The sequence below is a fragment of the Coffea eugenioides genome, chromosome 4, assembly GCF_003713205.1.
Source record: "Coffea eugenioides isolate CCC68of chromosome 4, Ceug_1.0, whole genome shotgun sequence".
Taxonomy (NCBI): domain Eukaryota; kingdom Viridiplantae; phylum Streptophyta; class Magnoliopsida; order Gentianales; family Rubiaceae; genus Coffea; species Coffea eugenioides.
In genome coordinates, this window is record NC_040038.1 from 9,171,278 (window position 1) to 9,196,011 (window position 24,734).

General features: G+C 37.1%; 5 protein-coding genes across 7 annotated transcripts; 2 read left to right on the top strand and 3 right to left on the bottom strand.

Annotated features, from left to right (window-relative positions):
• Positions 1–119: 119 nt before the first annotated feature.
• Positions 120–4,772, top strand: LOC113768426 (RNA pseudouridine synthase 3, mitochondrial). Of its 3 annotated transcripts, none has more exons than XM_027312774.1 (10): positions 120–325; positions 720–1,066; positions 1,190–1,261; positions 1,447–1,605; positions 1,921–1,968; positions 2,061–2,141; positions 2,536–2,652; positions 2,867–2,968; positions 3,087–3,245; positions 4,087–4,772. In XM_027312774.1, the coding sequence occupies exons 2-10, from the start codon at positions 776–778 to the stop codon at positions 4,465–4,467; spliced, it is 1,410 nt and encodes a 469-aa protein (XP_027168575.1). In that variant the 5' UTR covers positions 120–325; positions 720–775; the 3' UTR covers positions 4,468–4,772. The 3 variants fall into 3 exon arrangements, with proteins under 3 accessions (XP_027168575.1, XP_027168576.1, XP_027168577.1); XM_027312775.1 differs by having other exon boundaries at positions 739–1,066; XM_027312776.1 differs by lacking the exon at positions 2,536–2,652.
• A 309-nt stretch (positions 4,773–5,081) lies between these two features.
• LOC113768962 (putative receptor-like protein kinase At3g47110) lies at positions 5,082–7,502 on the bottom strand. The gene is made up of 3 exons (XM_027313459.1): positions 6,619–7,502; positions 5,760–6,319; positions 5,082–5,449 (listed from the first exon to the last, which is right to left on the bottom strand). Exons 1-3 carry the CDS (start codon positions 7,500–7,502, stop codon positions 5,082–5,084), a joined length of 1,812 nt encoding a protein of 603 aa, XP_027169260.1.
• A 1,173-nt stretch (positions 7,503–8,675) lies between these two features.
• Positions 8,676–12,802, bottom strand: LOC113768208. Its single transcript, XM_027312475.1, has 4 exons — positions 12,105–12,802; positions 10,759–10,983; positions 10,240–10,623; positions 8,676–9,432 (listed from the first exon to the last, which is right to left on the bottom strand). Exons 1-4 carry the CDS (start codon positions 12,708–12,710, stop codon positions 8,956–8,958), a joined length of 1,692 nt encoding a protein of 563 aa, XP_027168276.1. The 5' UTR covers positions 12,711–12,802; the 3' UTR covers positions 8,676–8,955.
• A 1,429-nt stretch (positions 12,803–14,231) lies between these two features.
• On the top strand, positions 14,232–16,997 carry LOC113768963 (receptor-like protein EIX2). Its single transcript, XM_027313460.1, has one exon. The coding sequence runs from the start codon at positions 14,232–14,234 to the stop codon at positions 16,995–16,997; it is 2,766 nt and encodes a 921-aa protein (XP_027169261.1).
• A 219-nt stretch (positions 16,998–17,216) lies between these two features.
• Positions 17,217–22,397, bottom strand: LOC113768637 (TITAN-like protein). The gene is made up of 7 exons (XM_027313076.1): positions 22,004–22,397; positions 21,774–21,900; positions 21,087–21,390; positions 20,926–21,002; positions 19,526–19,604; positions 18,867–19,294; positions 17,217–17,601 (listed from the first exon to the last, which is right to left on the bottom strand). Exons 1-7 carry the CDS (start codon positions 22,342–22,344, stop codon positions 17,578–17,580), a joined length of 1,380 nt encoding a protein of 459 aa, XP_027168877.1. The 5' UTR covers positions 22,345–22,397; the 3' UTR covers positions 17,217–17,577.
• Between the last annotated feature and the right edge of the window lie 2,337 nt (positions 22,398–24,734).

The window sequence follows — 24,734 nt, forward strand, 5'->3', positions numbered from 1 at the left end:
ATGTGATATCCAAACAAATTCAATGTTATCAATTGGAGTACGTTGCAAAGTGAGAGTAGGGTATAAATTTAAGGGGCACAAAATGAAATTAGTATTTTTGACAAATAAAGAAGCACGGACTTATGAAGCTTATTGGTATTTCCAGAAAAATAAAAATCTTCTTATCGTCGTCGGACAAGAAACAATTACCGCCCTCGTTCCTCCGTCCGGTAGCTTTTACTTTTCCTCTTCCCCTTCCTCTTACGCTCACTACTACACTACCACGACCTTTCCTTCTCTTAGTTAGCATTGACGGGTCCTCTGTTCTCTGTAACCAGTATTGAAGGTAACTTGTCCTAGTTAATTTGATCGTAACTCTACGTTATATACTAGAATAATTGATAAATGTTCTGTCTTGAGCTTTTGTGGATGGTTATGTGGGGCTATTCTTGATGCATACTAAGTATTTGAATAAATGCTGCAGCTAACTCGTATGATTTGCTTGTATTGCTGTCGTCGGATTACTCTTTTTTGTTAAAAATGCTTCATTTCTTGGCTTGCTGCATGCCTCCCTCAAGTCCCATTACCTCCACCATCCTGCAACATATTGATAAAAACTGACGCAGCTACTTTCACTTTCTTCAGTTTCTTTTCTTTACATATTATAAACCAGTCAAAATTTTAGCGGTTGCACTGTTAATTCTCATAGGACTAATGAATATAGACAAATCATTTGACAGAGGCTGTTTTTGGATGAAGGACGAGGGACTGGCGCTGTTCTTTTGGCATCGGACGAATGTGGTGGAATAAGGTTGTGAAACTTAGTGGTTATGGAGTCCGGCATTACTCGAGGTTCAAAAAGGTCCAGCCTCCACGGGTGATCCGAGTAACGAACAATGTAGCCCATCTGGGCCGCCCAAGAGAGGGACCAAAACCTCGCCAGCTCCTATCTCTGCCCCCATTTCCGGGTCACCCTTTGCCTGGAAGGAACTCGTCCACTGGTCACGTCACTGCCATTAGCTGGCTCAAGTATTATTTTGATGACATACCTGGCGATGTCGTTCAATCTCACTTCAACAAGGGCCTTGTCAGTATAACGCTCTCATGTTCACTTTTTCCTTTTTTTTTATTATTATTGTTTAATTTTCCCCTCTTGTTCACCTTTTTCATTTGTCACTTGATACCTTTACTTTAAATTGTTCTCTTGCAGGTGCAGATGGAAAGCCTTGATTCCAGTATGTCCTCGAAGAGTCAGGGAATGCAAACAAAATCGACGAGGAAGGTACTGCTGTTCATATGATCTACTCACCTGTCAGCCTTTACTCATACATTTAGAGGCAGAAAATTCAAGCCATTCATGCTCTCCAGCTTTCTTTTTTGTTTCCTCAGCTTATTGCTATTTTTCATTAATTTTCTCTAAGTTTTCAGTTTAGTTTGAGTGTCATCTCATTGTATAATGATTCATAGATTAATCACAATGAGGCCATGGAGCCGGGGGCAAGAGTGTCTGTACCTGTTTCTGTTGCTGAAGCTAAGATTTCCAAGAGGTTTGACATCATACCAAGTGGGACTCTATACCCAAATGCAGATGAGATAGAGTATTTGCAAAGACTTGTAAAATACAAGGCATATTCATCTATTCATCTACTGATGTATTTGTCTATTTCTATTTGAGTTAAGTGCATGGATTAGATATTTGTTGATTATAGTGTATGAAAATAAATGCAACTACGTTTTTTGATGGTTGAATTCCTTTGAACCCAGTGACCATGAAGAAAATTTAAAATCAAGGGCTTTATGGATCCCATCTTGTGCATTACCCTGCATGCTTTTGATTTTGTTCTGCATTGGTGGAATATTGGCGCTATGGTTTGAAAAATCTAGATCTTTTGTGCATTCTAAATAACTGGCTGAACTAATATCTGCCGGAAAATATGCCAGGACTCTGCTATACTTGTGCTGAATAAACCTCCTAAGCTGCCAGTGAAGGTTAGGATCTCCTATGCTCTTTGCGGTGTTAAAGTGCTGTCCTTGATTCATTTCCTATTCTTCCTATTCTAATATACATGGTTTGGCAATAGGGTAACCTGCCAATTCACAACAGCATGGATGCGTTGGCTGCCGCTGCATTGTCATATGATTATGATGAAGGCCCTAAATTGGTAGGTTAAATGTTGGCTGATTGCTGTGAGTTCTCTTGACCAACTTGACAATTCCTTATATGTCTTATTAAGTCTTTTGTTTTTGCAAATGATGGTGGTTCAAAAGTTAAATCATGACAAGTGACAAAAATCATTAATGTTACACATGCTTGCTTGTTAGCCTTCCAAGCTCTTGATAGGTCATCTACTTGAAATGATGGATTTATTCATCACGAACGGTATAACTGTTATTGCTAGAATATGCCTTTATAGGGTCTAGTAAATAAATTCAAGTTGGTATTACCTTGGTCTTCAGGATGATGAATCTTTAAATTAAAACCTATTGCTCAATATTATCAAATAGCAATCTTTCTTTCATTTTCAGAAGGAAAAGCTTTTTCATTTGCATGTTTAGGTGCATCGTCTTGACAGAGAAAGCAGCGGCCTCCTCCTGATGGGCAGAACAAAGGAAAGCATTTCCTATCTCCATTTATTGTTCAGTGACATAAATAAGGCCAAATCCTTGTCTAAGGTAGTCTAAGAGCTACTTGTTATGGCTTGATAGATGTTAAATCATTCCTTATCTTTGCTTCTAGCTTTCTGTACCTATTTTTTGCAAATTTCTCCCCCATGTATTCAAGGGGTTGCACTGTTACTCATGAAAGCGTGCTTCTTGAGTCGCATAGGGTCTCATGAACTGGTTTTACTATTCTTGCATCTTGATACATTAAACATTCGACCTTTAGGGTTGGGGTGATGCTTGTGAGTCAACATATCAACGGTATTGGGCACTAGTCATAGGTTCCCCTAAAGAGAAGGAAGGTCTAATTCATGCACCTATTACAAAGGTTCTCTCTCTCTCTCTCTCTCTCTCTCTCTCTCTCTCTCAAGTCTCAATTATCTTCTACAGAATATCTGTGTATTAGACAAACTTGGTGATGCTTTTGCTTTCTTTCTTCACTGCAGGTAATGCTTGATGATGGGAAGACTGAAAGGGTTATAGTGGCGAATCGTTCAGGCCTTGAAGCTTTCCAAGAGGCCATAACTGAATATAGGGTGCTTGGTCCTATGATTAATGGATGCTCATGGATTGAATTACGTCCACATACAAGCCGGAAGCATCAGGTATTATTCCCCGTTGCTTCTTTCTTTAGTTAAAGCCTACAACCTTTATTGCTTATTCAGAAATTAAATTTGTTAGATTGATGGAAATAATTCAGTTCCCTATCCTAGGGTCAGAGTTAAGACTTGTTTAATTGTGTTTCAAAAGTAAGGATCACTCTTTGCCTGCTGATCTCAACTGTATGCTTCTACCTGACAATGAGAGTTCAGATAATGATAACATGAACTATTTTACTTCTTCAGACAACTGTAAAAATGTGCTTCTCATTTTTTTTTCTCATTGAGTTTTGTACGTTTGATTAGATCTTGTGAGTTATCTCATCTTTGGTCCAATCCTTTTAATTGTTAATAGCACTTACAGAAAAAAAGGTAGATGTATGATTAGCTTTTTGAAGAAACGGATATTGATGGGAAAGATGAAGCTTTGGCAGTAATTCCATAAATAGACAAGTTGGATAAAGGCCACTAATTGATGTTCCCGTGGAGTAGCATCGTCCTTAAGTGCTCTGATATTCCAACTTCTGCATGCAAACATTTTATGGCTCTCTATTCCCTGAGCAGCTTTGCCTTCGTCTAACACCTTATTGTACACATGAATACCTAATTTGGAAACTTAAACAATCCAATCTTGCCTCTGGATGCCTCGTCTGGAACATTAAAGAAAGTACTTGCAAGTGCTGTTATATTGCAGATGCTTACACGTAATATCATTAGCTTGACCTATAATTGCTAAAGGCCTACAGTCTGAATGGTTTGCCTCTGCAATGTTATTATTTCAACGTACCTCTGTGGAAAGCTTACTGTGGGAATTGTACATTATCTGACTTTGTTCTTCTTTCTTCAGCTTCGTGTGCACTGTGCTGAAGCTCTTGGTACTCCAATTGTGGGTGACTATAAATATGGCTGGTTTGTTCATCACAAATGGAAGCAAATGCCTAGAGTAGATTTTGAGCCAAACAGTGGGGAACCCTATAGATTGCGAAGGCCAGAAGGTTTGGATGTTCAGAAAGGGAGTGTCTTGTCTAAGGTTCCCCTACTTCATCTGCATTGTCGAGAGATGGTACTTCCAAACATTGAAAAGTTTCTTGAAATCCATACAAGTAAAGGCAGTAATTACCAGTCAAAACTCAAGTACAGCTCAAAACCAGATGTCCTTCGTTTTGTCGCACCGATGCCATCTCACATGAAAATTAGTTGGAATCTCATGTCATCTTATTTGATATGATAATGACAAAACTTGCCTTCACTCTAAACTAGTAAATCTATGGGAGCCTGCTTATTTGCATGTTGTTCCTTTGTTTTGTGTTCTTTTCCAATTTGTGAAAGCATGTGATGGTGTTCCTGAGGAGTTTGTTTCAAGCAGACTGTCAGAGCCATGGGGAAATGTTATGAAAGAACAGCACATTTCTAGTTCAAAGAGTTTCTGATATGAGCGCATGATACCTTAGGTTGATGAAGCATATTGGCCTCCTTTTTAATCTTGTACATGAAAAGAATATCCCGTTTTATCAAAAGAACGTGTTTGCACCATGTAGATGTAGTTTTCTAAATTACACCTACTTCCAAAATGACTTCATGACTTTGTATACGTGTACTTTAGTTTAATTTTGCCAAACCGTCATTTGCTTCTTCAAATTCTCAATATGACCGTGGCAAATTCACAGCGCCGCAACCTTACTAACTTTTTATTAACTTCTATTAAAAGTTAGCGTAATTCAAGGAATATAAAACAGTGCTGCAAGTAAAGGCATTTTGCACTAGTGAGAGGAATATCCTGTGGTTCACTGATATAAAGCCAGGCAATATCCTCCTAGACAGCAATTTAACGGCTCATGTAAGTTAAGATATTGCAGCAGCCACATCTACGAGAATGTTGATTCTCTGAATAATGTTTAAGCCATTATGGTGCCTTTCAGATTTTGGATGTAACCACTCCTCTAGGCTCCCATTTTTCATGAAGGGATAAACTATAGCTTTGAAATCATTACCCTGGAAATCAGAACTTGAACATGCTGTTATTACCTTGACAAGGTTGCGGTGCCTTGTATGTCTCAAGGCTTGGCATTCAGCCATGAAGCTCTTAGAAGCATCTGGCAGATGGAGGTGCAGTACATTGACAGCTATTACTGTTTCATCTGGACTAAGAGTTCCCTTGTCTACAGTTCCAAAACTACCTGAATCAATCAAGTTTTCTGAAGAGAATCCTCCTGTTGCATCATGGAGCAATTTATAGGAAACACTTGGATAGATTTGCCTGGAACTAGATGACACATCAGATTGTTTCTTAGAAACATCATAGATTGTTTCTTGGCAAGAGTGATAGGAATATGATTGAAGCCGCCCCAACTAGCGTCAGTGTCAACTTGAGAGAGAGAGAATGCTTCTTGTGTACTTTTTCTGGATCTTGCAAGAGGCAATTTGGCAAATGCAGTTCTTGGATCCCACCACAAAGCTTGGGGTTCCCTAGCACTTCTACTGCACTACCATTAGCAAATACTCCTTCTGTGGGGATCTTACCTTCTAAATTATTGAATGACAAGTTAAGGTAGACCAGAGAAGAAAGATTCATAAAGAAAGGTGGAACTTGGCCAGAAAGGTTATTGCAGGAGAGATCTAGATACTGAAGAGATAGCGGACCCCCAAAATAAGGTATCGTCCCTTGGAGTGAATTATTCTGCGTGTAGAGAATTGTTACAGCCGATAATTTTCCCATGCTGATTGGTATGTTACCAGAATACCTATTGTAGGAAAAATCAGCATAAACAAGATGCCTCAAGTCTCCAATATCCGGGGGTATGGAACCAGTCAGGGAATTGTAAGAGAAATTTACTGCTCTAAGTGTTGTAATCTGCATCAGTTGTACAGGTAGTCTGCCACTCAGATTATTCTGTGAAAGGTCTAAACTTTGCATCTCTAAACAATTTCCCAAGTTTAAAGGTAGACTTCCCTCAAGGTTGTTGGTGGCAGTATAAAAATTTATCAGCTGTGTTATGTTGCCAATGGAAGACGGAATCTCACCTGTAAACTGGTTTGAACTTAAAGCAAGTGTTCCCAGGTTTGAAGTCGTCCAATTGAAGCTGGAATAATTCCAGTCAGATGATTATTGCTCACGTAAAGTGTATTCAGATTTATGAGATTACCTATCTCTTTAGGTAGGCTTCCACTGATGCTATTGTTTTCAAAGTAAAGTCTCATCATTGAGTGGAGAGATTGGCTAAAGATCTGGGTAAGATGCCTCCGAATTGCTTGTCACCAAAATGCAGGAATAATAAATTGCTACAGTTTGTCAAAGTGGATATGAACTTCAAATCATCAGGTTGGCCACTTCCCAAAAGATTGAAACCAACATTGATCCACTGAATATTAGCCAAGCTACCAAAACTCAAAAGGTACTTGTCCTGTGAATTGATTCCCAAGAAGTTCAAGTTGCAAAAGGTTTGAAGCATTAGAAAATGAATATGGAATCTGCCCAGTGAAAAAATTAGCTGCCAAATAGATCCTGTCAAGATTCGGCCAAGAAAGGCCAATGTTAGGTATTAGGAAGCCTGTGAACTTGTTGTCCGTCAGGGCAATGAATCTGAGAGATGACATATTATAAAGTGCAGGAGGAAATTCACCGTAAAGATTGTTATCTGATAGCCCAAGTGCCGCTAAATCTCTAAGCTGAGATATGGAACCTGGAACTTCACCCTGCAAATGGTTGTAAGACAAGTACAGCACCCGGAGAGCTGCAAGATTTCCAATAGAAGCTGGAATACTTTCTGTGAGATTGTTTCCAAGATAGAGTTGCCTGAGGTTTACTAAGTAGCCAAGTTCATATGGTATCTGTCCGACAAAGTAGTTGTGATCCAGTACAAGAGCCGTGAGGTTGGAACATTGTGACAAATTTGCAGAAATATGCCCTCCAAGAAAATTGAAGCTCATGTTCAGGTATTGAAGCCTGAATAAGTTGCCCAATTCTGGTGGAATCCCACCTTGAAAGTAGTTGTCAGACAGGTCAAGAGAGCGTAGAAAAGACAAATTTCCAAGATGAGGTGAGATGGTTCCACTCAACTTCAGTCCTTGGAGATTCAGACTTGTTACTCTTTGGTGTTTGAGGCCGCAAGCAACACCAGCCCACTTGCAAATATGGAGAGAATTGTTCCAAGATGCCAAGGCACCTAGAGAATCTTCAGTTATTTCTGTCTTGAAAGCCAGAAATGAAGCTCTATCTGTCTCATTTCCAAGTGTGAAAGCAGTAGTATACCCTAGAAATTTCATGCTAAGCAATAAAAGAATGATGGAGGAAACAGTGAAAGATGATTACTTGCTAATGCTCAGCATGTAAGCCTCCATTTTCAAGTGGAAGAATGTATGCTAATGATGAAAGAATTGCTTCTTCACTGGCTTGTGTTGCCACATACTAATTATTGGCAACAAATAAATAATAGTCCAAATCATAGGGTGAAAACACTGTCTGTCTTAGGAGCTTAATATAACTCATCTAATTGATTTCAACTCATCAGAAACTGAACAAAGCTATACATACATCACAAGCAACTTAGTTGATATCATTATGTAGTTGACTTATAGATGTGAAAATGAAAAGGGAATATATCATCCCTTCCAACTTCCAAGTACTTTCTTCCTTGCAGTTTTGATGATGTAGGAGTTGATTCTTGACTTAAAGGTCAGGAAATTCATTCTCAACAAAGAATGCTCCTGAACCAATCTGTTGAGGGCCTGCATTTTCTCCGCTCGCATATGCTAGCCCCATGTTAAGCTAGTTTACTATTACTAAAAGATTGTAAAACAAAAGTATCCTCCTTTGAAACCAGCCGATGGACAGTCAGACAACCAAACTTAATCTAGTCAAGGGTCCCTTTGCTTCCCATTCCTCTTCTTGAAGAAGGTTTTTCTTTCTTTTTTTTTTTTTTTGGCAACTCTTTTAAACCTGAGCTTTTTCCTTGCAAGTACTTAGTAACTGGCTTAACATGGCTAAATTTGATCGTTGCCTGAACTCCAGGGATTTCATAATTTATTGAAAGAGGGGACATGAGCATGTTTTTGAGTATTTGATCCTATGTTCTCGTGTGACCATTAGGGGGCCCTTCATGGTACAATTTCCCATCCATGAGAACCGTACAACCATGAGCTCTTCGTTCATTTTCCCTACCTGTTGATCAAAATTTTGAGTAACTCGCCTAGTTTTTCTTGAATAATATCATTAAAAATAATAAATGTGGTTGATTTCATACATTTCACTCTTCATTTTCTTGGTTTTTCAAACTCGTGATATTTTGCTTTTCTCGAAAGTATACGCCAGATTGTATTTTGACCAGAAAAGCATACACGCAGTATTCAAATGGCATTCGAATCAAATATTTATCATTTAACTGCAAACCAAAAGTTTCCATAGTTAATCAACTTTGAATCTTTGCAAGAACATCAATCTTTACAAAAACGAGGAGAAAAGCCCGAGCATGCTAACTTCTTCCCTCTTCGTGTTGTACAATTTCGTATTCAGCTTAGTGTTACAAACCATGTGCAACTTCTCTACAGCAGCAGACAAAAATGCATAACCATTTATAGTTAATACCCTTGATTTGCCAGATAAACATGTAATCATCTAATATCCCTTGTTACAGTTGCGCCATCTCAAGCAGAAAAGACCCACTTCAAAATTGGCCTAATGGGGCATCACAAAATGGCAAGACACAGGTCAAAAGTCTCACTAGCATGCTCGAAAATCCAGAAAAAGACGTAATTTCTGGGAAAGCAGCTCTCGCGTTCCATAAAGAACCTTACTGCTGCTTATCCAGTCTTTCTCAAGATGTCCTGCTTTAGCACTATCCAGCATCTCGTCATGGAAAGCGGACACAATGCAGTAAATGGAAGTTCTCAGTATATCAGCCATTGCATATGCCTTCATATAGATAGGGCTACCTCTTCTTTTCTCGCTAAGACCCACAGCAGAATCTCGGCTTGCTGTGCCCATTTGGGCCCATTTAATTCCAGCAGCACCCATCAAATGATGAGAAGATTGTATATTGGTCTTCTTCCCCATGAAAGTTTCAACAACCAATAATGCAGACAGCAATGTTGATATAACAGCAGTGTTGTTCCCAGACAGCTGAGCAACACCAAATCGGTCCTCCTTGCGTGAACTTGCAGTCAATGAAGCTACTATCCGAGCACACCATGCGCATAGCTGCATACAGTTAACAAGAGCAATTAGCATTTCAAATAGAAGACATTCACAGGAGCTGCTTCGATTCTTCAGACAATACCTCTGGTTTAGAAGAAAAGAGACATAATAACATTTAAGCAGATTCAATCTGTCAATTAAATGCCATGCTAATGCGCCACTAATCACATAATTATATGTTTTCCTTTCCTTTGCCCTTCCAAGTGCTACTACACAAAGCACATGTTCTCCTTTCCTAAACCTTTGTTGTAGATTTTTTCCCCCCATCCTGGACTTTGGATTTAATATTATTGATCTTTCCCCATTAAGACACGTATGCGTTTGTTGAGCATCTTGATAGCATATCATTTCTTGAGTCACAAACACGGGGCTCATGTATGGTTTTCTTGAGTAAAAATTGACCACTTTTTAAATCTCAAGAGTTATTAGTTCAAACTTATTGATTATCATTTTGAAGAGACATAATCAGCAATAGCACAAATTTATGAATATTGGCCTAAATGGAAAGTCTATATTTATATCAAATTTCAACAACAATTTGAGAATAATACAATATTCAGCTGAAATCTAAAATTCCAATAAGAGAAACTCTCCCCAAGTTTAGCATACAGCTCATTTAAAACCTGATCATAATATGCAGCTCTGTATCATGTCCTTTTGGTTTACTAGTATATCAATCTTAAAGACTTCAAAAATCTAATAAAATCCAAATCACACATTAAAATGGGAAATAACATTAAGCATGCAAAGCAAATAGATAAGGCAAAACCATGTAACTAGATTAGTATATAGCTGGGAAACAAAGATAACCTGGAAATCATTAAATGATTCATGTAGTCTTGAATCTCCAAGTCTGTCAGTCGGTGAGCGCAATTGATCAGATAGATAGGCAGATTTCTCACCTAGTGAGCTCTCTAGACCTGCACCCAAATTCAGAGCGAGTTGCTCCAGAGGCCTCAAGCATACAGAGATAACTCTTCTGTAAGTCTCTCCAGTTTCTTCAAAGAATGCAGCTCGGCGCCAGGTATCAACATTTCTCTCACAGACCATACAGAGATCAAGATAAGCCAGATACTGCAAAAGAGATTTTGGAGTACTCTCCTCCAGTGCAGCTAAAAGATACTCACTTGGATTTGTTTCAGCTGCAGCTGATCCTTTTGGGGGTGCAAATATGAACCTCTTAGTATGTAGTATCTGTATAGTAAGAGGAATTTCATTGGCCGCAAGTACTTATAGTTGACCTACTTCAGATGATATGCAATAGCACGGCCAAGATTTGATGTATTATCGACAAACAAAAACTTGGGTGGATGAAAACAAGTAAATTACCTGATGCAAATGGTGACTTAATTCCCAACAGAGAAACACCAAAAAAGTTCCAATATAGAAGATAATCTGTTGAGCAATATATTTTCCAATAGCAAAATTGCTTCCATACTCATCAGGAAGGAAGAATAACACCACTGATGAAAAGAAGTAGGCGGCAGTTGAAAGTTTCAAAGCTTGCCCAAAAGCAGAAGGAAGACCCATCTTAAAACTGAAGAACAAAGGGCGCTGTACACAGACAGAAAAAAACAGTGTGAAGTTGCAATTAGAGAAGAAGAATAATCATATACACTGGCTTTATACAACTATATGCCAACTCATACCCAATGCCGCCTAGAAAGCATTAAAAAGTAAAAGATAATTACAATATAAGTGAATGTCAGAACAACAATTTACTATGCCTTCTAAAAAGAGCCAAAAAAAAAATTTGCAACACAGATAGCAAATTTGGTAATGCATCAGCATTTGGACATAAAAAATAAATCAACTAAACTTAAGTGATCATAGCCTTTTTCTTTTTTTGACGTCAAAACATGTTTTCTTCTCAAGGAATGAACAGCCAGAGACAAAAAAATCAATACAAATGAGGTAACTTCAACTCCAATTGCTAAATTCTTAACAAAATTGAGTATCCATCAATAGACCTCTGCAGTTACTTGAACAGAGAAGTACTATGCTTATATTTACAACATCAATATTTAAACTTCCTTTACAGCTAATATGTCTTCCAACTAATAAACTGAACAAAACTTCAATTTCAGGCGAAGTCTCTGTGAATAAAAACATGGCGTTTAACTATCATATTAACAAATTCTATATTTCTTTCATTTTTTTCTCCTATGGTTCTAACAATGGCCTCATGGCCCTAACAACTATCTACACATACAAAATGTGGAGTAGCAACTGCAATAATATCATCTGAAAGCTGCTTTCGAAGAGGATCAGGTGGCTCATGGAGGAAAAAAATATTGCATTTAATTTCACTACTCCCCTCTCAAGCATGTATAGCAAAAGGCCCCAAGTCATTTACATTATCTTTCATCTCTAATCTTACAATAAGCAAATAGTTATACATTAACAAACAAGTTTAACCCCTGTGTACTTTTTCATTTGTCTCCACAAATGGATACTCATTTTACACCTTGATGCTAAGGCACAACAGAAAGGAAAGAAAATCAACCAAAAAAAAATAGCAGAAATAATCAAGCTACTTTTAACATAAAGTACAATGCAGAAACTACAACATTTGTAGATTCCACTGCAAAAAATGTACCATACATCAATAAACCAATTAAAATTCAGAAATGCAGAAACTTTAGACCTTTTTTTTAACTGATTACCAAAAATACCTGAACAATAGGAAACTGCAAAACCCATCTCTGCTTATACAAATAATAAACTCCATAAGGCAATCCGATAAGAAAACCCCTAAACCCTAGCATCGCAACCACCACACGCCATGGCATCGTCTGATGAAACGCGCCGCTACTCCAACATATCGAAATCAATGCAACAAACCCTGATAGAGCCGAAACCACCAGAAAAAGAGCAAAGCTCAAAGAAAACTTCACGGCTTGCCGAGCCTCAGGCGACAAACTGGGATTATCAGTGTGGACAAAAATCAGCCGAACCGAAGTGAGGAGGAGGTCGAGAGGGGAACCGGGTTTCTGCCGGTGAGGAGAGGAGATGATAAAAAGACTGGTAGAGAAGAGAAGGAGGGACACGTGGAAGGCGAGGAAAGAGAACAGGGAGTGAAGGATTGAGGGGGAATTTTTGGAGCGGAAGGGGTAAAGAAGGAGGGTTTTGACGAGGAGCAGAGAGACTGTGGAGAGGATTGATTGCCATATGAGAAATGAGATGAAGCGATGTTTGATGACAGTCGTGGTGGTGGATGTGGTGACGCCGCCGTTCTTGGGTTTGAAAAGTGAGTTTTGGACGGCTGTGGAGAGTGACATGGCGGCGGATTAAGGTGGCGTTAAGACAGAGCCACCAAGAGTGTGGGCGATGGGGTTTTCGGGGGTTTTGTGCGGGGTTTGGTTTGGTCTTCTTCTTGCATAGATCATAGATGTGAATTTTGGGGAGGAATATAGGCGGGAAAATAGAGGAAAATGAAAAGGTTAAAAAAGGAAATAAGAGTAATATTAAGGATAGGAATTTACGTGTTTTGTAAATATATTTTTCAAATTTTTTTATCTCTCATATATATATATTGCTATAATACATTTTTTTATAAAAAAAAATCTAAAAACTAGCAATCCAAACGGGCATGAAGGCCTTTGTACTTTGAATGAAATGGAATTCATTTGAATTGAATGATTATTTTGAATTATGAAAAAATGAAATTGGTAGAATAAATCAATTTCTAACATGTAAACATTTGCCACAAGTAAGAATTTTTATGAGAACTTCACTACTACTTAATTGTTAACTTATGCACTATTAACTTTGAAACATACAAACATACATTTTTGTTTTAATAGTGAGAGCATTTGGATAGCAAATTATTTCAAATAATATTTCGTTTGCATCATAAATATATATTTTAATTTATTTTTTTATCTCATATACATCACATCACAAAAACTGTTACAGTAATTATTTTAAATAATATGCTATCCAAACACACTCAGTATTTGTATACTTCTTTCTTTGTTAGAAAAAATATCGACATCCATATAAGTCATGAAGTCAATCAAACTCGCATTATTGTTATGTACAATTTGATTTATCATTTCTTTCATCCAAATTCAAGCTTAAACTGATTTTTATTCGCTTATTTGTATTGAAATTGATCCTCATCTATTTATGCAACGATTGTGCTCTTTTCGTCTCACTAGATAGTGGTTATTAGTGGCGCATTGTTGCATTAGTTGGCCGAAAATTTTTCTACATATCCATCCCCTTTTTCTTATTTCACATACAAGAAATCACTATATTACATTTTTTTAATAAAAAATCTAAAAAATATCAATCCAAACCAGAAAATAAAAGAATCCCTTATGATTATGACACAAATTCAAATGTGGATCCATCAATAAAAGCTTCGTCCCCACAAGGTATGACCATTTGACTTGGTTAGATGAAGCAAATTGACCACTTGACCTCGAAATTGAGTAGAAACTTCTAGTATTCATTTGCTTGACATTATTGGTCACATTATTATCCATATTAAATTGGTCAAAAAAGGCGACGATTTGGCTTCTATGGTAGAAGTAGACGATTGACTATGTAATATTAATAATTAAAAAGGGGGGGGGGGGGTTGGGGGAGCAGGGGCAGTCTCGAGATGAACGGTGTCGTATTAACTGAATTCCATTCACATCTAACGATTTGGACATATGAATTTGGCTGGGACCATGAAAAAAGATACATGTTTCTTTAATATGATTGAGGCATTTTTCTCTCTCGTATAGTTGAGAGTTTATATATCAACGTAGCAACATTGGGCCAAGAGACAAACTAGTGCAGCAACAAGAATGGAAGGAAAATTTATCCAATTCTTTTCACTCATTTGTCTTTGCTTGTTTCCTGCAATTTCTACACTTGAAGCCAATGATGTTAAGGCCAATAAAGGGTGCATTGAGATTGAAAGAAAAGCACTGATCAAGTTCAAAGAAGGGCTAACTGATCCTTCTCATTTTCTATCATCTTGGACTGGTGATAACTGCTGTTCATGGAAGGGCATAAGTTGCAGCAATGAAACAGGCCATGTGGTGAAGATTGAACTCCAGAACTATGAATGTTTCAATGATGCTGGAAACTACTATGGAAGCAACCAAAAAACATCGTGTCTTGGCGGCCAGATAAGTACATCTTTGCTTGATTTGAAATACTTGGATCACCTTGATCTGAGCTTGAACAGTTTCCAAATTCCGATCCCAGAATTCTTGGGTTCACTTGGAATGTTGAGTTACCTGAATCTGTCGCTTGCAGCATTCACTGGAATGATACCTCAACATCTTGGAAACTTGTCGAATTTGCGCTATCTTGATCTGAGCTCCGATTCTTCCCTGCAGTCTAATGATTTGTATTGGCTCTCTAGTCTGACTTCTCTGGAGTACCTTAAGATGGGAAGTGTCAACTTAAGTTTGGCTTCAACTCATTGGCTGCAAGTTCTCAATCTCATTCCTTCTTTGTCAGAAGTACACTTGGTTTCTTGTGAACTTCAGAACTTGCCTCAATCTCTACACACTGTCAATTTTACTTCCCTCTCTGTCCTAGAGCTCACAGGAAACAGATTCAAGTCACCAATCCCTCGGTGGTTTTCTAACCTCAGCACCCTGGTTCAGCTTGACTTAACAATGAGTGAGATCACAGGAGATGTAAGTGCAGTTATTGGAGACCTAACCACGTGCTGCAAGAATAGCTTAGAGGAGCTGATCTTGGCAGGTAATCAAATAAGTGGACACATACCTCATTCTCTTGGGCTCCTTAAGAAACTAAAATTCCTTGAACTTTTTCTTAACTTCATTTCTGGTCCAATTCCGGAGACTGTTGGAAACTTGACCAATTTGGAGGTGTTGGATCTATCTTACAATCAAATGAATGGCTCATTGCCTGAAAGCATCAAAATGCTCACAAAATTAGCCTCGTTAGATCTGTTGCAGAATAGTTGGCAAGGGATCCTATCCGAAAATCAACTTCAAAGTCTCGGAAAACTAGAATATTTCACCATCTCATCTTCAAACAAAAGTTTCACGATAAATGTGAGTTACAATTGGGTTCCTCCTTTTAGTCTTAAAGACATTGAAATCAATGACTGCCTATTGGGTCCTAAATTTCCAGCATGGCTGAAGACTCAGAAGCAGCTCTCAACAGTCATCCTTACTAATGTGGGCATTTCAGAGGTAATATCTGATTGGCTTTGGGGATTGAGTCAACTTACCTGGTGTGACCTGTCCAATAACCAAATCACAGGAAGTTTTCTCCCTTCACTTGAATATCCTTCGCCTGCACTCCAGAAATCAACCTTTAATCGCTCAAAAAGTTCTTTTACATCCTGGCATAAGCTATATAATCTAAATTTGGCAGGCAATTTACTTTCTGGACCAATACCTGCAAATATTGGTCAAGTATTGGCATCTGTGAGTATGCTTAATCTCTCTTGGAACTTCTTGGATGGTCGTATGCCTTCATCAATAGGTAGAATGAGGAACTTAATTTCACTAGATCTATCAAACAATCAACTTTCAGGCAGGATACTAGACAACTCGAGGCATTTGAAAAAGCTACTAGTTCTAGATTTGTCCGCGAACCATCTCTCCGGAACTGTTCCTGGTTCAATATTTCTATTGCCTGAACTACAGAAATTGAAGTTAAATGACAACCACCTTTCTGGTGATCTCTCAAATTACCAAATAAACAATGCAAGCTTCTTGGAATTACTTGATCTTGGAGGGAACAGATTTGCAGGGAAGATACCAAAATGGCTAGGGCGAAGCCCTCTAGCACTATTTGAGTTACGATTACGGGCCAACAGGTTCAGTGGCAGCATTCCAGAAGAAGTATGCAATCTTATATATCTCCACATATTGGACATTGCAGCCAATTATCTGTCTGGATCGATCCCAGCATGCCTAGGCCAGTTGACACACATGCAGATAGTGCTACCATTTGTTCCAATATCACCAATATCAGCATTCAAAGACATTGCCGAGATGGATTTGGTGGTGAAGGGAAGACAGATGAGATACGGCAAGACCCTCGAACTGGTGAACATTCTTGACCTTTCGAGCAATAATTTATCCGGAGAGATTCCAAAAGAGATAACCAGACTCTTAGCCTTAGGTACTTTAAACCTCTCCAGAAACCAATTGACCGCAAATATACCTGAGGAAATTGGAAACTTGAGCCTGCTGGAAACTCTTGATCTTTCCCATAATCATCTTTCAGGCCCCATACCCCGAAGCATGACTGCCATGACATTTTTGAACTACATGAACTTGTCATACAACAACTTGTCGGGGCAAATTCCTTCAACCAATCAGTTCCAAACCTTCAATGATCCCTCCATCTATGAGGGAAACGCAGGACTTTGTGGCGTTCCTCTTCCAACAAAATGCGATGCAGTGAATGCTGGTGATGCAGAAGACAAAGGCCGCATGAAAGATCACAGCGTGGAAGAAGATGGTGAAGACAGCACAAAGCTTGAATTCTACATCAGCATGGTACTGGGATTCATTTTTGGATTTTGGGGTGTGTTTGGTAGTTTGTACGTATATAAGCCGTGGAGACAAGGCTAACTGCAGTTTGTTGATAAAGTGAAAGACTGGATGATACTTGTTGCCATTGCGCTGAAGGATGTCTTTAGGTAATTAGCTCCTATTCCTTTCCCTTTTCGATTTGCAATGAGGAATTTTACGTGTATGCATGTGTTGTCTTCAGATAGAGTCTTGTATCATTGTTGCTTAATTTAATTTTAATAAAGATGGATTTGAAGATTTCTCCAGAGGAGAGGAAGCACATTTGGACATCGTTTACTTGCCAATAGACAATTTTTTGTTAACTTAGAGAAACAAAATTATATTGACAAACCGCTAGTGCCGTTCAAGGATCTATAGCGAACATTTTTCCACCTTCAATGGTCAATACTTCCAACACTTCGTGGCCCAGCAAGTCAACATAGATATCGATTGGTGATACAGACATACATACATTGCTCATTTTTCTTATGTCCGTCCCGCTGTGTAACAGAACAGTCATATTACTGCACACTGGCTGTGTCTGTCTAACCCAAAAATTCACATAGCTACCTACTATGCCGCTGTCATTAGTGATTCTACTTTTGCTATCAATAGCATCATGAAGTGCGCCAGAGATGCTTCACTCAGCAGTATTATCTGTCCGCTGCAAAATTGCAAAGCAAAGAGTTGGTCAGAAGAGCTGAGTGATGAAGCAGGCCTATATTAGGATGTATGCAACACTGGTAAAGAGCCCACTGTCCAATCCAATAGCAACCCTCGTAACACATCACTTGAAACCTCATACATGCGAAAAGTAAAAGTGCAGTTACTTTACCTGAGTGCATGAAAATGTTATCAAGTATTAGAAAAACCAATATGGCAAACCTTCTTGGATCCTGTGTCAATTGCTTTACAAAATCGACCATTGATAGGTACTACAATAGCAACAAGCAAACAGAAGTTTGCCAACTTACGGCTTCAAAAAGTGATTTACAATTCTGAAGTAATCTTTTCTTTGGTGGAGTCTTAATAGCAGGTGGATCTTACAAACTATATAGCATTAGGCTCCAATTCTTTCCATCTTATTTTATTACATGCACCATTGACTCTTAATGTAACAAAAGCAGAAAGCTGAAATAGGGTTCCCTTCCCAGCAGACCAGGTCACAATAGGTATCCAAGTCAAAGAAAATCCTAATGATATGAAAGTATGCATACAACAGGTGATGAAATCAACGGTGCTGAAAGTGAAACGTTGTATATGCAAGTCTTTATAAAGAATCACAGGGAAATTAGTTTAAGACGTTCGAATGAAACTAACAAGATGAAGGCTACAAAGGGATATGAATCCAAAGCTGCAAATTGAAACCAATTTTGGTTTTAATGATTAAACTCTTTGGCATGGCCTTTATTTCTGCAATTGCATTAAAGCTAAAGAAAAGAAAATACCAAAAGAAATGCAATAATTATCAGTCAACTAACCATGCAGCTCTATAATATTATATACCATCCCACCATTATCCATCTAACCTTGTAATTAACACTCAAAACAGTCAAAGTTATGAGTAACACCATGATATAAAAATTAGCAAGTTGTTAGCCCCAACAACCTCATGCTGTTCCAGACTCTCATGCCCCACCTTTTGAAAATTGAAAACAAGCAATCAGGGTAATCATACGTTAAATTAAGAATTGTGAGATTTGTTATTACAGGCAATAGTAGCAGCCGGAGAAGAATAGGCAGCACATTCAAAACAAGTTTTATTTTGCTTTTCAGCCTACAGATGGATAGCTCAATTTTATTCTCTAAGAAGGTACCAGAAATCATTCATGGAACAGGTCTAAGAGACATATGAACACCTAAGAGGACTATAAAATTCCTCATTATAAATCAACCAAACAACACAATAATATGTGAAGTCAAACTTACCATTCTTTTGCTGATGTAAGGCTGCAATTGACTTGGCTTCTCTATTTGACTGTCAACTTTGCGCCATGTCTTGTTCTCCCCCAAAAATTCTTTTCTAGAATCTTTCCTACTTCCTGACTGCCACACTCTGCCGAAATTGGGTAGCCAATCAGCACCAAAATCGTGTCTTACAAGCTCACCTCTTTTCTCCAATTCCAGTTCTATCTTCCTTCTCTCTGCCCAGGCAGCTCCAACCCTTTTTGGGTTTAATTTTGAGGTCTTCATTTGCTCACCAAGAGAAGAGACAAGATCACCTAATCCTTGATTCAATTTATTGTCTAGTTGAATTTTCTCAGCAGCACTGAACCAAGGAGGAGGTGCTCCAGAATGAACATTTCCTCCACCATTTTCTTGTGCTGAAGAAGAGATTTGAGTGAGATTTTGCAAACCTAATAATCAAGAAACTTTGTCAAAAGACATCGATCAATCAAAATTAAAAAAAAAAAATTATCATCTTCAAAGCCATCATAAAATTGGCAAACAATGAAGACCAAGGATGAGTATCAATGTATCATACCAAAAAAAAAAATATGCTTCCCATTTATGGCATGGAACATGTCAACAAAAAACAAACTGAAAAGAACACAAAAATAAAAGAGGAACTGTTAGAGAAGTGTTACTCTGCAATCTGCTCTCTTCACTGGAGGTACCTTGGGAATGTCTATCTCCAATTGCAATTCCTTCATAAGGATAGACCTGCTACATGCAGGTCGAGTACATTACATCTCGCTACCTTTAATATGAGAAAATCAAAACCCAACAGAAGGAAACAATAAACAGCCTCATGCTGACATTTCAATCAAGAAATGCAAACACAATATGACAAGTAACAATTGCAAGTTAACATCTTCCCAGTTTTTATTTCCTATTCTTGAGGCATAACAGGCAAATAACAATAACAGGTGCAAAGCACTACATCAGAAGAACACAGGATTACAACACAACTTCCAGTCTTCCTCTCTCCCCAACATTACAACGTCCATAACATGTCAAATCATACTAAGTTTAGTCATTCAAGTCTTGTTGATGTGATATACAGGTTTTTCAAGCAATTTTGACAATTAAAGTAATGTAGTGGTATACTTGTCATTAAGATAAGAAATTACTGTTTCACTCCTCATGTTTGTGTGCCTTCAATATGAGTGCTCAACCACACAATGTCTTGGTTCTTAAACTAGAAAAACATTAGGAGAAACTGCCGAAGTTATTCTGTCAGCATTTCACACCAAAATGAAGTGCATGTCCAGCCCTTTTGTGACCTAAAAGAAATTTTCACCTATTTCACTTATTCCTTGAACTTCTCATTCTTCAAAAGTTAGTTACCTTCCAATTTCATCAAACCTTCCCTAACAACTGTTCAGAAATTTGCTCATAGAATATTAAGTGAAACTTAATGCTGCAACAGCCTCATATTTGATGCAAACTCACCCTACATCTTAGTACTCAATTCCAAAAGCATACTGGGCAAAACATATAAGGTTCTTCTATTCAAAATCTCAACCCACGTAATCAAAAGGTTTGCACTTGGCTAGCATAATCACAGCAGCAATGTGAAGCACAATTTCTCCCTCCTTGTGCCACTCCTGCTGAACTTTTCAATCTTCAAATTTCAGCACCTTTTTTCCTAGAAAGTCACTCTTTATCCCACTTAATATCACTGTTACATTGTCCTCAAGCTTGACTAACAAACGTGTGCATGAACTTAAAACCTCATAAGCATTAAAGTGAGGGAACGGTTGAACAGAAGTTTCGAGACAAAATCCTTTTCATAACACCAAAATCAGATTAGTGCACGCAAGAGTTATGTACAGGAAACTAACATCAATATGTATACGATGTCTAGCATCAAAATAGTTTACTGTATCATTTTATTTATCACAAAAGTCATAACATTGTTTGGAAATTAAGGGGTGAAAAAAAAAACCTTAATGTTGTAGATAAAAAGTTTGAAAAGAAAGCATAGAAATTGACCAAAAACAAAAAACAAAGAAATGAGCAAATACTTCTGAAAAAGACTTACTTTTCCATCATTGGGACAGCTGTAAGCTGGACCTTCCTTGGGTACAGAATGCGTATAATGTTGATTACCGAAAAAACCTGGATCAAGACGCGTCATATCAGTTAATTAAACCACCAATTCTTTCCCTGATTGAAATTGGAAAAATGATGAGAACCAAAAACCTGGTAACCCATTTGGAGTCCGTGCACCTAAGCCAACACCTGTACCCGCATGAAGCATTTGAGGTCCAACTGTACATATTTTTGAATGTGATATCTGAGATCTCTCAATTGTATGATCTTGTAAAGGCACAACAGTATTTGAACATTTAACATCAGAAGTTAAACAATCTAATTTATTTTTGTCAAAACTGTTTACATATTCAGATTTTGATTCATTGTGGATATCATTCAATGGTCCAATTAAAGATCCATGAGATCCTCCACCAGCAGCCTCACTCTTCAACAACTTGCACTTCTTCTCCCACTGCATTTGTGAATAAGTGAAAAAAATGGTCAAACCATGGTTAAACCACAAAAGGAACAATATGTCACTGCTAGTTTTTAGTACAAATGTCAAATGATAATGTAGATACGGTTCAACTTCCATAAAATTACTCCAACGGCAATGAATATATGGTTTCCCCTAATGAGAAACACTAGGGGTGTCTTCTTTTACGATCAAAAAATCACTTATCAATTTTGCTAGATTTATTGTTATATTTCTAAATAATTTTTATGCCATTTTGATTTTAAAAAAATTGTTCTCCTACATAGACATACAAATTACAGATAAATACAGGATTTGAAGCCTAAAGCAAAGTACATAATTCTGCCCAAAACAAAAGGAAGAAAATCAGGCAAAGCCACCTTAGTAAAATCAGACTCAGAAATCCGAAACGAATCCATGCGGTCCATTCCACCTCCATATTTCCACAAAAAACTCTTCACTCCCTTTAAATGTTCTGCACTTGCCAAATGCGCGATGGCGTTGCCACTGCTTAATGAATGAAACATTCCCCCGCAATTAATCATTTTCCATTAACTAAAAATAAATAGGACAAAAATCAGCTTAAATTAGATGAACAGAAAATGATTACCAAGCAAAGGAGCTGTCGGATTCCAGAATATCAAAGTCGCAGAAGACGCACCAGAGGCGGTTGAGGGCGGCGGCGTGTTCAGGACGAAGAGGCATAGGCTTTTTAAGGTAAAAAGCGACATCGTTCTTGAGCTTGGATTGGAAACGAGAGAGGAATGAAGAAAGAGCGTTCTTGTGGTTGGGAAAATAAATGTGGCGCCGGCCTTGCTTGTGATTCAATCTGCACACCTTACAAAATTCGAATTGAGTTAGTTGCTTTCCCTGAACGGTGTCGTCTTCATCATCATCCTGATTGCTATGCTTTTTCTTCTTTTTATTAGGGTTAGGGTTTTGTATGGGCATTACTGTAGAAGAAAGAGCAGGAGGAAGAAGATGGAGAGGAGGTGCGGAGGATACTGCCTTTCCCCTCTTTCTAAATTGGTTTATGCGACAATACATTTGAATCCCGCCTTTTTTATTCCTTTTTAAAGGCGTGGTATCGAAGGCAGAAGGAATTTTACGACTTTAATTGGGGGCTGTCGGTTGGGCCAGTTAGACCAGGCTCCACCAAGCCCAAGTTTGGCCCAAATAAAAACCGGAAGTAAATTATTTTGATCAAGCACAAGTAGGGCATTTGTCCTTGTTTCATGAATTTCGAGTGCGTTAATTATGGAGAATAATCAAAATTAGTTAAAACTACTCCTCCTCCTTAGATTTTAGATTTTTTTTTTTTTTACTATGAAAAAATATAGAGTATGTATAAAAGCAATTTTGAATACCGACAAAAAAAAACTAATTATTAAAAGACGAATAATATATCCAAAATCAGAATGTATGTGAAATAATAATCAAAACGAGCCTTATGGACTGTTCTTGGTAGTCATACCATTTTTTTTTTTATTTGCTCTTATAAGGTTTAAAATTTCCATGAAATCATAAAAACCAACAAAATGAAGAATAAGGAGTGAAGCGATTTTCTTACTCATGAAAAGAATTCACATTTTAGTTGCACAAATAATCATTTCTTCATTATTTCTCCCGTCAAAATTGTTGTTCTAGCATAGAATGATTTTTTTAAAAACCATACTAGAATCATATAGTTTGCAATTGCAAAATTTTGGCTTTTTCCGTTAGTGCTAATCCTATTGTCGCCAACTTTTACCTTGTCCATAGCATAATAATCCTTTGTAAGTGATAACTGTTGGTGCCCTTAGTCCCGGTAAGTGCACTCGGCTGGCCGCCGGCGGCAATGCGGCAGTGTGCTTTTAAGTTGTCGGATATCATACAGCCTCAAACATAGGAAGAAGTCACGTCGGATGGGATTGGAGCAGGACCAATTCATTCTTTCTCCCTCGAATTTTCATTATTGAATCTCTTGCTTTTTTGACTAACCATTAATAAGTATAATTCTTATTTCCATAACAGTTGATTTCTATTTGTTTTTTATTTATATTTTTTACTGTAATTGTTGGACTGGTTCCAGACAAGTTTATCTTCAAGTATTTATCACTTAGTGTCAATTGAGAACTAACCAATTCGCTGGAAAATGAAACTATTCGAGTTGTAAAGGCTGATATATTAAACTTCTATTTCTTTCTAGAGAACAAAAATATTGTCAAAAAAAAAATCCAAGCATTCCATCCTTATTTTTTTTTTTTACTTAATAAAATGGCACAAAAGCTTATCAAATATTCTAAGAGACAACATGCCCCTCTATAGAATTTAACTGCTTTGTTAAATTTAAAAGTGGATTAGATTTTGTCAAATTTGGAAGTAGATTAGATTTGGCAGCAGTATTTGAAATATGTAAAAATAAGAACTAAATAATAAGTATGTGAATTGCACTATTCAAACAAAGTTCGGATAGACCTTAATTAGTTTGTTGAATATGAAAGCAAATTAGATTAGAATTCAAATAATGAAAATTATTAGATTAGAATTTGGATAGCGAAATTATATGAAAGTTGGACATATATAACATAACATGTTTACTATTGGAGAATGTTAAGTGATGAGTTTAACATTTTTGGAGCATTCAAAAAAAATTATAAAACACATACCAAACCAAACTATTAATATTAGGAAACTTTAGGGAGGCTTATTGATAATTTAGTTTAATTGTGATTTTTATCACCTATAGGAAATGTTAAAGTTAGTTTTTTTTACTAAGTTATTTTAACATTCGAACTAAAACTAACAGATAAATAGGCTTTTTGATAAGAGTTTAACCAAATTTTTCCCATCAAATTTGAACATTTCAACTAAACCAACAGATAAGTATTAGATAACATTAATCAAACTTTTTAAAGAATAAATAATTCATAAATCTTGAAAAATAACACTTTTCATATTATTGGAAATCTTCTAGAACATATCAACTGGTGAATAGTAATATAGTATCAATAGTATAGATATAGACATAGATAGATATAGATTTGTTTAGCTGGCAAAATAATTTAAGTTTTGAAATGATGAGAATATAGACTACAATCAAGATTTTGAAATCAACTCATTAAATTTTGGGAATTAAAATAAATAGAAAATCAACAAAAAAGGAATTGAGAGTTTGGGAAGAATTTAAATTTAGAAATGATGAGAATATTAGTCTACAATCAAGATTTTGAAATCAATTCATTACATTTTAGGAATCAAAATAAACAGAAAATCTATAAAAAAAAAAAAAAAAAGGAATTGAGAGTTTGGAAATAATTTAAATTTTGAAATGATGATAATACAGCCTACAATCAAGATTT